Source organism: Carassius gibelio, chromosome A24 (genome assembly GCF_023724105.1).
Source record: "Carassius gibelio isolate Cgi1373 ecotype wild population from Czech Republic chromosome A24, carGib1.2-hapl.c, whole genome shotgun sequence".
In the NCBI taxonomy this organism is placed as follows: domain Eukaryota; kingdom Metazoa; phylum Chordata; class Actinopteri; order Cypriniformes; family Cyprinidae; genus Carassius; species Carassius gibelio.
The window spans coordinates 6640867-6656173 of record NC_068394.1 but is presented as its reverse complement, the minus strand read 5'-3'; the positions used below and the strand labels follow the sequence as shown (position 1 = coordinate 6656173).

The window sequence follows — 15307 nt, the reverse complement described above, 5'->3', positions numbered from 1 at the left end:
ACCGCGGGTTCTTGCTGTCGCAGCATGGCTAACAATCGGCCTGCTGGCCAGGGCACTCCTTTAAGACACACAACGCTTTGTTTAACATGAGAAATGAGGATGTCATAAAACATAAAACATAAATCCTTCAAACATTCATGGAATGGTATGAGATATGATTGTTTGAATATCGTCTCCACAACAGAGAACGTCAAACAAACGTGTGTGTGTGAGCATGTGTGTGTGCTTTGCCTTGTTTTTGGTGAAGCTGGAATGCGAATTAGAGGAACTCATTCAGAACTAAAACAGAAAAAAAGTTAAGAACTGAATTGGGGACAACAGACCGCAGTCTGCAACCACCATCCAGTTCCTCTTTCCTTTTAACTGTTCATAAAAATGTTTGAGAAGCTTAAAGACATCACATACAAAACCAAAAATCCCCCTTTTGTCCAGACAAAACTGCATGTACCGCAGCAACACCATTCATTAATGCCACAACCAAATTCAGCTTTGACCTGTGCACATTTGCTTTGCATCGTCTGACTAAAGAGATATAGTAATCTATAGTAAATACCGTATTTTCCAGACTACAAGTCGCATTTTTTTTTTCATAGTTTGGCTGGTCCTACGACTTATAGTCAGGTGAAACTTATTTATCAAAATTAATTTGACACGAACCAAGAGAAATTAACTAAGAGACATGAACCAATAGAAAACATTACCGTCTACAGCCGCAAGAGGGCGTAGTCTACACGGAGCAGCATAGAGCGCCCTCTGGCGGCTGTAGACGGTAATGTTTTCTCTTGGTGCTTGGTTCTAAATAAAAGACTTATAGTCCAGTGCGACTTATATATGTTTTTTTCCTCATGACGTATTTTTAGACTGATGCGACTAATACTCAGGTGCGACTTATAGTCCAAAAAAATGTGTTTTTTAATTTGAAGAATTTATTATCTTCCATTTTCAGATCATATTTGAATAATAAATTCTACATGAACCTGGTTGAGATGCTACATTTGTCTTTCTAAATTAAAATCATTCACTCTTCATCTCAGTGACAGAACTTTAAAAAATTAGGAAGATTAATCATCAACGAGCACTTTTAACACTATAATTTAGTCGGAAATGACTTTATGATACCTGTAACATTTTAATCGACTCTCAACTTGACGTGCTGTATATGTGAGCAGGTCTGAGTGAGAGTTTTGTCTGTGCTGGAATCAGGCTTGTTAGACACTCTCAGAGTGAAGTCCTGTTAAAGCACAACTCTTGTTTCCATGGATCTGATCTTTAGCCACCAAAGCCCATTATAAATCACCACCTCTTCAGTAATAGTTCAGACACTTCTCTGCTGAATGAGCGTGTGAACTGTCCTAAATTGTGATTATGAAAATTTGAAAATTACGAAAGCAGGATGAAAATAGATCTGCACTTAGGCTACTTCCTCTAAGATGATTCGCTGATGCAAAGGATCTTGACGAGAAGTTCATTTTAAAGAACATAAAATTGCACAACTGCAGTCTCAAATCAACCAGGGCTCGAGTATCAAGGTATAACAGAATCAAGCCCTGTTCACACCGCATGTGACACACAGCGACAATCCCATTCATTTTCAATGGAGAGCTGGCGATATTTTTTTTTTATAAATGCTATTATGTTTAGGTTCAGTGATTTCAGTTTAATGGCAGTAAACATGTCATTTTCATTGCCATTAAAGTGAAATAATTGAACATAAACATAGAAACCAGCTCTTGGATGCTTTTGCATATGAAGACTTCAATTATATTTAGAAAACTGATTTGCTTCTTGTGATAGGACTTACTATTGCCATGCTTTTCTAAATATTCAGACTGGTTATTTGCATGTAGTGGAAGATAAAATGAGCAACAACAACAACAAAAAAAACTAACTGAATTTAAGTGATTAGAGATCTGAATATCATACAGACTTGAGATAAGTGTTATCATTATTTAAATTTCATAGCTGATAAATGGTTGATATGAAAGTTCTGTTACTTTGTCTAAATTAATTAAAAATAAAACCCGACAAAGAAAAAAAATGATCCTTTTTATTACTTCATGTGAATTATAATATACAGTATTTCAATAGGATATTAATTTAGAGATTTCCTAAAGATGATATTTAACAGTGTTATTCAATTATAAGTTTGAAAGAAAGAAGCGTTAGACGAAAGCAAAGACAATCTAAATGTAAGAATATAGGAAATGAGTATGCACAATACTGTAGTGATCCATATGATCTGTAATATTGGCTGATACTGCACACTCATACTAAATCTCAAATTCTGAAAAACATAAGTATATCTGCATCACTGAGGACTGAATGTGTTTCAAGGAGGCCGTAAAGAGGAAGATCAGAGGTTTTCAGCTATTTGAGAGATCTTGTTTTTGCAACATTAGCTTTGAATTGGCTCTCATCTAAAAATTCAAATTCACAAGAAAAGCTCAATTTGGTAATTGTAGGCTTATATTACAGTCATGAATGGAAACCTACTATAAACAGCCATAAACAGGTTGCTATGCATAACAAGAATTAAAACAGTGTGTTTGCCAAGGTAATAAATCACACAGGATCAGTGCCATGAATAATGTTCTAGAGTGATAAAACAAACATTAGAGAATATTTTCCCTAAAAAACCTCGTAAAAGCCACAGACACGAGGATATGTAAAGGTCAAAGACTTTAAACAAATAATCCTCGTTTTATGTAAATCACACAGTCAAATAACCTCGAGTAACATTGCACAAACATACATCTCTCACACCGTGACAGACAAAGGACAGCTTAAGGGTTACGTTTCAGTGTTGAATAGTCAGCAAAACACAAATTCACACTTGTATCGATTCTTGTGACTTTTGCTGAGAAGGTTTCACCTCCACCAGTCTGTGGAAACGGCTCCGTTCTGACAAGAGGAGGAACACAAACACACATTCCAACAGTTCTGGAAACCTCCCTTGTGTTTTCACTGACACACCTGTACGTGTGAAGGCAAACAGTGAAAGATCGGCTCAATGAACTACTACATCAAATAAAAGCGCTCAACTGCAGAGCAGCATCAAAGGCACATTCCCATCACCACCACCACCACCACCACCACAATAGAAACACCCTCAAGCTCTCAACGCCCAGCATCATGCTACTTCAAGTGTCAAAATGAAGCAGACTGAAATGTGTTTATGTAGTTGATCTACAGTAGTCCAGAAGCTACATCACACATTCGGTGGCCTGTCCATTTCATAGGTGCTTAAAATGTCTTGGGAAAGAATGACTGTGCTGTACTCGGAGTTAGGAGTTTGGCCAGGAACCACCTGGAGATGACCTGCAACCATTTAGGGCCATAAACGCTCAATCTCTTGTAAAAATATAGATCGGCAGAACATTTTATTATATTGTTTGTGCTTTTTTGCCTGCTTTTTCTGCTTTTGAAGGGACAGGTTGCACTTTATTCATTTACAATCTGGGCTTTTAGTAAAAAAAGTCTGCATGCATACTGAATAGTTAAAGGCAATCCAGGAACCGGTGAGTTACTGACCCATGCACTGTTGTGCAGGTTGCTCCAATGGGACTTTCCCTGTAATTAATTCACGGCCAATAGTGCTCGTTGAAAGGGATCGGTTTAACTGGCAAGTAACCAAGTCTTTTCAAATATAAAAGCAGGAAATGGGGCCACAGTGTCCTTGTGTGTGGAGCAACTTGATGAAGCATGTCCCTCTATAACAGTAAAGATGCAGATCAGTTCTGTCGTGCAGGGAGTGCAATGACGTTAATGTGGCAATACCAGTTTGACTAAGTATTCAAAAACACCCTTTCCCTGATACAAACATGACTTCCATAACAGTTCAAATAACATGAAACAGAGAAATTAAGAAATTAATGAATGAAAGACTCCTGACAAATCAACATTATATTGATATTTGGGTCAGGATGTAATAATATTGAGATCATTTAGGTTTATTTTTGTATTGTGATTCCAAATCTAATCCTTGTATAATGCAATCTCATTCAGCACCACTTTTTTCCTCAAAACTATGAACATGAAAAATGTAGATAAACAAACAGATTTTTGCAATGGGAATTTTGTTATAGGATTGTGAGATAAATTATTAATTCTTCGATATACTGAGATTATTCCTTTATAACATGCCTTCTGTATCGCTCAGAAAATAAGGACATCTATTCATGCTTCATTTTTTTTTTTTTTACCATATTCTACATTTAAGAATAACAAAGAAATCTGCTATAAAATAACACCGATGGAAGTATATGGTAATTATATAGAGACAAAAATATGTAAACAAATAAAAATATATATACACATTTTAATTGTTTTAAATCTTATACATCTATTTTTTTTGCTTCTTTACTGGTCACTTGTAGGTTGGTTTTCATAAAAAAATAAAAAGGTGCTATTTGTATTTGTCTACAAACAAATTTCTGACATTTCAACCTTTAGATCAAAAGTTCTTATTTGATAATGATAACCAAACAGAGTCAAGTGTGTCAAAATTTTTCACTGGCATTGAATCATTTCCGAAGCTTTCTGAATCTTTTCTCTTTTACAAACATTGCTGCTGTATGGAACCTTAACTGGTAAAATACAAGCGATGTTCTGCACACAGAAAAAAAACACTCCAACCAACCAAATGCAAATACTAGGCAATGTTTTCCATGTGAATTGGAAGTGTTGGTGTGAGGTGCACACTTCCAGACACAAATCAGGTTGGTGGACAGCTTGCATTGTAGGAATAATCTATAAAGTGAGCTTTAATTGTAATTAAATTTAAAAAAATGTTTTATAAATATAATGTCTGCATATATTACATTGACATTCCACAGTGACTCACGCTCTCCCACATACATGTGCACAAACATTCCGAAAATCACACCCTCTGTGCAAACGCAGATCTTTCTGATGGCTCACTGTGCATACATTTCATGCATTTTTTAAACTAGCAGTCACACATGTTGTAAAAAACACAAGTGACCCATAGCAGAAGAGTTCCTTCCTTATTTCTGCAGGTTTAAAATGCATTTTTCTCTTTTTAAAGACAGCAGAGAAATGTGAAAATATCATCTAACCCATTTCAACTATTGATAAATGATTGTTCACTTACCTGCCCGCGCACAGGCAGAGATACCCCCATCATTCCTATTATCCTCTGAGTCTTATTCTCCCCAGAAAAGTCTACTAAGCAGAAGCGTGTAATAGAGTGAAACACACTGGCAAACAGCAGTGTGTGTCTGAGTATATGTCCAAGAATAATAGAGGCTGAAACAGTAGTCACATGCCAATAGGGGGAGGAGTCTAACTAGCCTTACAAGAGATGCATCAACATGCTTCTTGTGCCATATGTTTTGTGTGGGATGTGCTTTTTTATCTAAAAATCTTGAAGACTGACATTTCATGCTCAAAAGTGCCATTTAAGTTAATATTTACCAGATGATTCAGCGCCAACGTCTTATGTAACACTTCTCTCCCTCTCTTATTGCTGAGTGGATCGAGTCTCCACACAAACATCACATTCACCAGAGCCTTCATTTGGTTTTATTCACATCTTAACCCATGAATCTAATCGATGCGCACCAGCTTCTGGACTCCTAGCATAGCATTTAAAACAAAGCAGCGTTTGAGCCCACATTCCCCGTTGTTATCAGAGAGAAAGCTGTTATTAAATGTTCATCTCCTGGTAAGACTGCATGGCAGATGACATGACAGTCCATACACACCCACATGCCGTGCAGCCCGGGTTTGAAATGGAACACTTGTGGCTCTTTTAGTGGTGATGGAAACCTGAGATACTGCAGAAAGTAACGAAAACGGCCACCACAGATGGTTAAATGTGATAAAGGACATAAAAGTGAGGTTTCTTTACACATACACAGCCAGTAGCCGTTAAACAACTCATATTACATTGGATGAGTCAATGTAACCCTCATTTTAGTCATCAAAAACCCCTAAATAAAGGGTTTTTAACTTTTTTTTTTTTTCAAGCAAAGGGCCCTTTTTAGGGAAACGTTGTTAAATAATGTAAAAAAAATGTCAAGTGTGTGTGTGTGTATATATATATATATATATTTTTTTTTTTTAATAACTATTGTTGAATTTTGGTCCTGACCTATAATAACAATAATATTAATAATAATAATAATAATAATAATAATCAGCTAGCACCATATTATTTTACTTGCATGCTTTTTGTGATTTGTGATGCCTACTTACATTTTTTTTTTTATAGTTATTCAAATTAAATAATATGCTAATATGGTTCTTGAGTATAAAATTAGCACACTGAAATTGCTCTTATTTTGCCATTACAGTAATACATTTTGCCATCACAGGAATACTGTAAAGGACAGCTTAAAACATATGAAAACATGTAATGTATACTGTAAAAATATTTTACAATCTCACTTTTTATTGTATTATGATTTAATAAATAAAATCATATTGTCCATATGTTTAAATGGTAGTGCACATAGCTGTGAGCTTAATGTGTTAATTTGGTGAAACTGAGATTTAATGTCATTAAATTAATTATTAATAAATTAACTTTAATTTACTAAAAATAATAATAATAATTTAAATAATCAGTTCCCTTGATCTGCATGTAATAATAATAATAATAATAAATAAATAAATAAACTGGTTAAAAATCAAAAAGTAATTCAAAAGCTGCTGCAAAGCAAATCATTTAGTGTATGCATCAAGCTCAGATACATGAATCTTCAGTTTAGAATCTAAAACAAGCTTTGTTCTGTACTCATTCCCACCCTTGAACAACATTCGATGGAGTCATGACCGTGTTGATCTGTGTTATCCAGGCACTGTGTGCTGGACTGGTGATAAATTAACTGCATGTTCAATAGAATGCATCCTGCCTACTGTTTCTCTAATGGGCTTACATAAAGGGTTACAGAGGAGGGCTAACAAACCACTGCCAGGAATTTATTTATATATTTATTTATTGAACATCGATGCACAATGAAGGCATGTTACCAGCTCATGCTCAGAGAGCAGATACATATGGCATTGCTGAGTGCATCTATAAACAAGCAGTGAATCCACACTGAACCATTACTACTCTGTTTATGACTGCGGCTAAATTATTCAAACGAGCATCTCCATATCCGCATTCCATTGGTTCCCTAATGAGATTTCCCTAATGTATTATTCTACACAGAACACCGCAGACATGATCAAGGGTAAAGCTTTGTAGTAAGCGCCCTCTAGTTGTGACTGACATGTATCGCTTTTTTTAATTTCCTCTTCAGCCCACAAGCAAGTGACTTTAATATTGTTAAACTCGCTGTGATTCGATTAAACGCTGCTAGTAATTTAATTTAACATCCTTTAATTTAATCGCAATCCAGTCATCCCTAATAAAACAATGTTATGCTCAGTATCTGTCTGCTGTTGCTGTTGTGTCACGCTAAATTCTCCTTTTGGAATTAAACAGCGTTTCAATAAACCAAGGATATTTAAATGAATGACAGAGGCCCTTTTTAATTTCTGAAATCACAAAAAAAAAAAAAAAATCCTCAAAAACATTAAGCATCAACATTCAAGTCAAAAATTAAAGGAATAGTTAATCCAAAAATTGTATTCACCCTCAGGCGATCCAAGATGTATATGATTTTTTTTTTTTTTTTCATTTAAACATAGCATTACATCACTTGTAAAGCTAAATTTCACCAAATCTGTTCCGATGAAGAAACAAACTCATGTACATTTTGACTTGGATGGCCTAAGGGTGAGTAAATATTCAGCACATTTTCAATTTTGGGTGAATAATTGCTGTAAACAACTATTCTGGTTTACTCATCATGCACAATCGCATCGGTTTATTATGTTAAACTGAAAACATAGTTACTGAGTGTGTGTCTAGTAACAGGACATTCATTAAACTGGCAAAATGGCCCACAAATGCATATCAACAAACACGGGTGCATATCTAAAACTGCAAACAAAACCACTGGGATAAACACGAGCTCTTCAGCTTTTACAGTCAGTGCACTGAATCATCTCCATCCATGCATGCTTTGCACGTTTTTTAATAATAAAAGATTCTAGTTCCACACAACAATCACAGACACAAGAACATCGAAACATAAACTTGGTGTATTTTAGGATCTATTGCTCATCCTCACTAGAGTTCAACTTCCTGTCCCTTGATAAAAAAAAAAAAAATTCAATTACACCACAATAGACCACAAGCCCAATTTCCCCTTTCCTTAAAGCTAAACGCACATGCCTGGTCATATCTCGATTTTACTTTGAAAAACAGTAAAAATAAGAACCACTTCTCTAAGGATTGACCAGAAAAAAAGGTTCTGAAATATACAGCTAATCGTTTCATGTGCATTGCAAAGAAGATCCAAAGTGTGAAGATGCACACAAACCACAATGAGAGCACACGACACCACCATGCCAACCCAAAGACGGCTTTCTTTGGACTTGCTCATTTTACCAACAAGCAAAAGTGGCAAGTCATCTCGTACAACACCCTGTGTTTCATAAAAGAGGAGGTGGTTTAGCAATTCTTATTGCCAATGTTACATACAGCGGATATGACATGTACATTTAAGCATCTCCTCCTCCTGTATAACATCAGCATTATCATCTGACAGCTCTGATGTCATCAAAAGACCTGTCATATCATTTGATCCATTGCTGTAGTACTCAGAAACCACACCTATATTTCAAGGAATATGCAGTATTACACAATTATGGTCTCTTTTTAATACATGCACATTATCTAAATGCGTGTTGTTGTCAGAAGAAGAAGTTAGCCTCATTAGGGTAAAAATGATGAAATAGCAGCTCTGATGAAAAACACACCTTCCCAAATCAACCAGTGACTCCCATTCTGTCCCGAGATCCTTGAGAGGGGACTGTACTGATATGACAAGACACAGTACGACCACACAAACCTTACAGGACTATGCAATACGGTGTGGTCAGAATATGATGTTTATAATTCGTGTTATTGTAGAAGTTCACCTGCCAATCCTAAATAAGTAGTTTAATTGTAGGAAACAAAGCATATTTACTAAACATTTTTGGAAAAATCCCACAAAACCTGTCTGAACTGAACTGTCCTGGCCACAACTCACACCAAAATCAAATGGAATAAAAAATAAAATGTAAAAAAATAAAAGTCAAGGCTTTCAATGACCTATCCAACAAACAAATCAATGAATAAAAACAAATTTTATTAAAGGCAGTATAAAAAAAAAGCTGGATATATACATACATACACAAACACATTATAGGCATTAAAAAAGGTCATTTGTAGTGGACAAGGGTTCTTTTTTATTAAATTATTATTATTAGATTATTAAAAATATTCAGGGAACCAAAAATGGTTCTTCTATGGCAGTGATCCTCAAATGTGGCTTGCAAGATCCAATTTCCTTCAGAGTTTAGTTGCAACCCTAATCAAACAAACTTACCTGGGAGTTTCTAATGATCCTGGAGACACGGATTAGCAAACTCGCGTGTTTAAATGTGTGTTAGATTAGGGTGAGAGCTGCAGAACTCTTCAGGAGAGTGGGTCTCGCAAGCCAGATTTGAGGATCGCTGTTCTATGGCATCACTGTGAAAACCTCTTTTTTGATCCTTTATTTTTAAGTGTGTGGGAATCACTTCATGGATGCTACATGGAGTGCACAGTCACATTTAGGTCCTACAAATGAAGTTCCAGGCAAGACATTAACATACAATGAATACACAGCTGAGCTCTTCTATCTGTTAGCATTTATCAGCTGTCGAGACAATTGTAACTAAGAATCAGTTCTAGTCTCCGAAGTTGCCCTGCAGGTACAGCAGGTTCAGAATCAGTGGGTGTGGGCAGTCGAAAAACATTACTGCATTGTTTAAAAAGTGTCACTATGAAGTAGTTAAAATAAACATATTAAATCCCATGGTGTCTCTTTCATAGACTGCTCTGCTCTGATCTGATCTGATCTGATATGTGGCAGTTCAGAAGCACTATATGGCTGCCACCTTCTGTTTCCTTGCGTCTCAAACCTGTCACTCTTACTGCATAGTGGTCTAGCTGTGTACTCAGCCAAGATGTCATTACTTTTCCGCTTGTTAAAACTTACTCAGGTCATTTCTACTCTCATAACAGAGACTTATTTGGTCAGATAAAGTAAAGTAAACATACCTGATAAAGAACTGGAGGCACGACCGCGCTGTCGTGAATCTGCTTCTCAAATAAAGTCAGCAGCAGCGCTGGAGGAGGTGAACGCGGATCATCTGCCTCGCGCTTCCTTCTTCTGCACTGTTGGACACGCCCATTTAAATTATGCATGGACGTCCACACCCGCGGGTTGTTATTTATAGTCTTAAAAATAATGTGCATACGCTGATATATATCTGTTTCTCATCTGATTTAGAAATATATTAAAAAAGTTAAAAAAAGGTATAGCCTACAATATGTTTATAATGGGTCTATGTGTAGCCCAGTGGTTCCCAAACCTGTCCTGGCGTACCCCCAACACTGCACGTTTTCTTTGTCTCCCTAATTAAACACATCTGATTCAACTCATCAGCTCAGGACAGGTTTGGGAACCACTGGCCTAAACTAAGGTCTCCAAATTTGACAAGTCAAGAAGCCTTTCAAAAGTTTTTATTAATATTTATATCACTCGAACCAGGGGTTGTCTGAGGAGAGTTCTCGGTCTTGGGAGTTTGTGGGATTTTAAAAGTCTTTGCGTGGCGTTCTCTCGCTCGCTGGTTTTCTGTAGGTTTCTCTCCGAATGCTTGATGGATCTGGAGCCGAGCGTTGAGCTGAAACTCTGTCAGTCCGATGCACACATTTACGATACTCCAGAAATATTAGTGCGCTGGTGAGGTGACACGCACAACCTACCTTCTTTTTTTATTGACCTTGGCAAAGAACTAAACAAACTAGCCATTTTTTGTCTGAAAATAGGTTCAGTGATGCATGATGAGTATGTTACAACTTAACAGAGCGGCTGAAAAAATCACCAGAGCTAAACACATCATAAATGTAGTTTTCAACCCTTACGAAAATTAACCATGGTTTTACTGCTACTACATAAATAAATAAATAAATAAAACTTGTTATACTTAAACCCTGGTAACAAATGATCAACAGCAGCAACGTAGCAGATCTAGTCCACGAAGACCAAGCCACGTTTCATGCTTACTAATAAATGCTGGTAAAATTAATTCCGAGAGTTTACATGATTGAACTGTGGTTATACAAATGGTAGGCTATACAACATGCCAAAAAAAAAAAAAAAATTAGAAATTAAAAAGCATGCTCATTTATAAAAGCTAAGTAGCCTAATGCGTGTGCTTGTGTACTGTATGCGTACTGTTGCGGCGTCGAACTCATTCATTAGCTTGTCATCAAATTTTTCCTCAGTTATATTTGTCAGTCAAAATCCCGAACACAACGTCACATCAATGCTTCTAAGGCTACAAAATACGCCTGTGACAGACTACGTAAGTGTAACCGCAGCTCTAATCCGAACCGATTGCAGCAGCAGCGGAAACCGCCGGCTGGGTCTCAAAGCCCTTGATCTGTCTACCCACCCTGCTTTCTCTAGGCATCGCCCTGATAACAAACAAGATTTGCTATTTAGCTCATTAGGTTCTACTCCAGATATTTGTGTTACCATCAGTAAACAAATAATTGAATTTAATTCACACAAATTAGGGTTTAATTTTTGCACTCCTTTTTTAAGATTTTCTGATTATGCTTTTAAATTATGGTTATCAGTTCACACGGTTTTTACGTTATCAGGCGCTATATCTTGAACTAATCTCGCAAAAAAAAAAAAAAAAAGCACAGCTTACGTCACAGGCTTCTTATTCAGTCATGATAGTCATTGGTCTACTTTCATGCATGAAAAATCAAACATTCCTATTGACACTGCATCACTTATTTTAATCACACATTAAGAAAGAGAGAGAGAGAGAGAGAGAGAGAGCGCTGCCCCTGGGACTATACCCTCTCAGAATAAATTAATATAATAATAATAATAATTATCCAATTTTACTTGTGTTATCTTTTACAGCAATACAATTTTCTATTTTGGGTATGGTCATTGTTTAGAGGTCATATCTTTTTTAAGTAAATGTCTGGCTCCAAGGATGATAACAATCAAATCATGTTTCAGATTTTAATAAATTGTGTGTGTGTGTGTGTGTGTGTGTGTGTGTGTGGCTGTACACCAAACCGGATGCAGCTTTCTGTTTGTCAGGGCTGTTCTTACAGTCCTCACCTTGACACCTTAAATACTGGAAAAGCAGGAAGGGGCTTTGAAAATGGAATATTAAATCACATAAACTTGAAACACAATATTGTTCAGTAAATTCATTACTGTATTAAATCTTCAGGTTCTATAGTATTTTTTTTTCAACTATTTTGAAATTGTGTTAGATGTGAAGAGTCAAATGCTTTGTAACTCATAACCAAAATATATATCTTTTAAGTTACAATGCTGCCATCATGTGGTCAAATTCGGCTTTGTGTTCCATCCAAACCCACTTAAAGTTATAGTTCACCCAAAAATGAAAATTACCCAACGATTTACTCACCCTTAAGCCATCCTAGGTGTGTATGACTTTCTTCTGTCAGACAAATACAATTAGAGTTATATTTAAAAACGTCCTAGCTCTTTCAAGCTTTATAATGGCAGTGAATGGATGGTAGTATTCAATAGTCCAATAGAAGTCCAATAAACTTTGTCCATCCATCATAAAAAGTGCCCAACATGGCTCTGGGGGTTAATGAAGGATTCCGGAAAGTGAATAAATGCATTTTTGTAAGAAAAATATCCATATTTAAAACTTTTATAAACCATATCTTAGGGCTGTGCAAAATATCGAATGTGATTTTCATGCACATCTCATCAGTAAAGACGCTCCTGTAATTAGAAGTATATCCCCAGCACGTGCATTCAGATCAGGGTTGCCAGGTGTTCACAACAAATCCTGCCCAGTTGCTTCTCAAAACTAGTCCAAAACTAGCCCAATTGCTCTTCCAGAAGGTTCCCCAATAAAACATTGCTTCCCGGGGTTAAAATGTACGTTTTTTAGCAGGGTTGCCTTGGTAAAATTCACATTTTAGGAGCTAATATCACGTTATTTGTATTGGGGTTGCTTTGACCAGCGGACATGAAAAACAACCACAGACTTGGCAACACCGGTTGGCATTTACTACATTGAGCTGTAATTCAGTGACAGTCTACACAAAATCAATGTTAAAATCGCAGGCGATTCTTTGTCGATTTTGAAAACGATTTTGTGTCATTAGTAACCAGAGCGTTCCCTTTTGAAGGGTCCTCCTGTTGCTTCACTGACGCATATAGGGAGCACTAAGCTAACAATGAGACCCAAGATTTCTCTGCTGAAGACTACACAACAAAACCTTCTCCACTTACAAAGTGAACTAGGTAAATTTAAGTGGACAAAATCCATGCCTGTAGGGCAGGGACATCCAAGTTATAACACATGAAAGATCAACGGCTATGGCTGGGGATGCCAAATCATCTCTTGTGAGAGTAGATCTGTCCTCAATGGTATCGGCAGGGGGCTGCCAATAGCAGCTAAATCAACTCTGGTTACCATGTCTGAGTGGGGCCACCAGGAGGACCGAACATCTAACTTCCCTGATACATCTGATGACCTATGAAAGCAGGGCAACTGGGGGGAAGGCATAAAGGCAAGTGCTGGGACAATTGTGGACCAGGGCATCTCGCTGTTTTGAAAGTAAACAGGGCAGTAAAAGTTGTCTTCTGAGGTGAAAAGATCCACTTCTGCCTTCCTTGAGACAGACTAGATAGTTTGAACCATTTGGGGAAGTTGTCTCCATTCTCCTGGAGCTACATTGCCAATGGACATCATATCTGCTCCCTGGTTCAGTCTGGCCAGCACATTAACTGCTCTCAATGAGAGGAGTTTGCCTGTGCCCATAAAATTGTAACTGAGCCAACCTGTGTAGGGAGCGTGACCTGAGACTGCCTTGGTGATTTATAAAGATTACCACCAACATGCTGTCTGAACAGACCAGAATGCAATGGCCCTTTAAGGCTGGCAGGAAGGTTTTTAGGGCTAGGACCATTATCTTGAGGCTGTTGATGTTTAAGCATTGCTCCAGTTTTGACCAGGAGCCAAACACTTGCCTGCCTTTGTACAAGCTCCTAAACTTGAGTTGGAGGCATCTATCATGACCACCTTCCCATTGGTCAGTCCAAAATGGGATGCCTGAAACAGGCAAGGGTTTTTACGTGGGGCCACATCTCTGATGCAGAAGTGGGATACCCATGAAAACATCCCAGGCGCCAAGCATGGGGTAGGACATGGGCTTTGAACCAATACTGGAGGGGCCGTATATGAAACAGGCCCAGAGGAATCACATAGGAAGCAGCTGATATGAGGCTGAGTATCGTTTTGAAAACCCTGAGGGGATGTGAAGTTCCAAGTCTGAATGACACCTCTAGCCGCTGAATCATCAGGGAGTGTTCCAACATAATCTGCATCTGGGCAGAATCGATAACTGTCCCCAGGAAGACTACTAGATGGCTGGGAGATAAAGAGCTTTTGGCTAAATTAATTAACCGAGCTGTGAGACGTGCATTCCTGTTCTGATATGGCCAAGACTAGCCAAAGATCTCAGTAATTCATAATGTAGATTCCACCTACCAGAGGGAAAAGGCCAGAAATAGTCCGAATGCTAGTACTGTGTAGGATTATTGATACAATTTGTCTGTAAGATTATTGATGCCATTTGACTGGATCAGAAGGTGGTCACGGTCTGAAAAAACAAGGAACTCTTACAGGAATCAACACCTGAACTCTGTCTCACAAGCCTAAAACAAACAAAAAACAAAACAAAACAAAACAAAAAAAAAAAAAACAAAGAGAGAGAGAGAGAGAGAGAGAGAGAGAGAGAGAGAAAATTAAATGCAAATAATTAAATATTAGCAAAAAAATAGAAGAAAAAAAAGAAAATTAAATACAAATAATGAAATATAAAGAAAAATAGTAATAAGAAAAAATAAGAAGAGAAATTAAATACGAATGATAAAAAATGTACACAATATATTAACAATGTGTAGAGATGCTACAAAGAATCTGCTACACAGATGATGTGCAGAGATGTAAACAATGTTCAGTGAGGATGAGTTGCATAGTTAGGTTATCTTAAAAATGTGCAGTGTGCATAGAGTTGGGCAGAGAGTCTCATTGGTTGTGCAGAGATCTCCTTGGTCTTATTATATATATATAAGCCACTATTAGTTTTAGGTTGTTTTATATTTTTCTTGTA

At 37.0% G+C, this 15307-nt stretch overlaps 1 protein-coding gene across 2 annotated transcripts in view; it reads right to left on the bottom strand.

Moving 5' to 3' along the window:
* The window catches only part of LOC127946368 (phospholipase D1), a 26336-nt gene extending 15847 nt beyond the window's left edge, over nucleotides 1–10489 (bottom strand). The window contains exons 1-2 of one of the 2 annotated variants that reach the window (XM_052542897.1): nucleotides 10169–10489; nucleotides 1–58 (exon numbers count right to left, since the gene is read on the bottom strand). The exon at nucleotides 1–58 is cut by the window's left edge and continues 119 nt beyond it. In XM_052542897.1, coding sequence (XP_052398857.1) covers nucleotides 1–26 — 26 coding nt within the window. In that variant the 5' untranslated portion in view covers nucleotides 27–58; nucleotides 10169–10489. Of the gene's footprint in view, nucleotides 59–5113; nucleotides 5268–10168 lie in introns of those variants that run through there. The other variant, XM_052542896.1, reaches the window with a different exon arrangement.
* Nucleotides 10490–15307: the final 4818 nt, after the last annotated feature.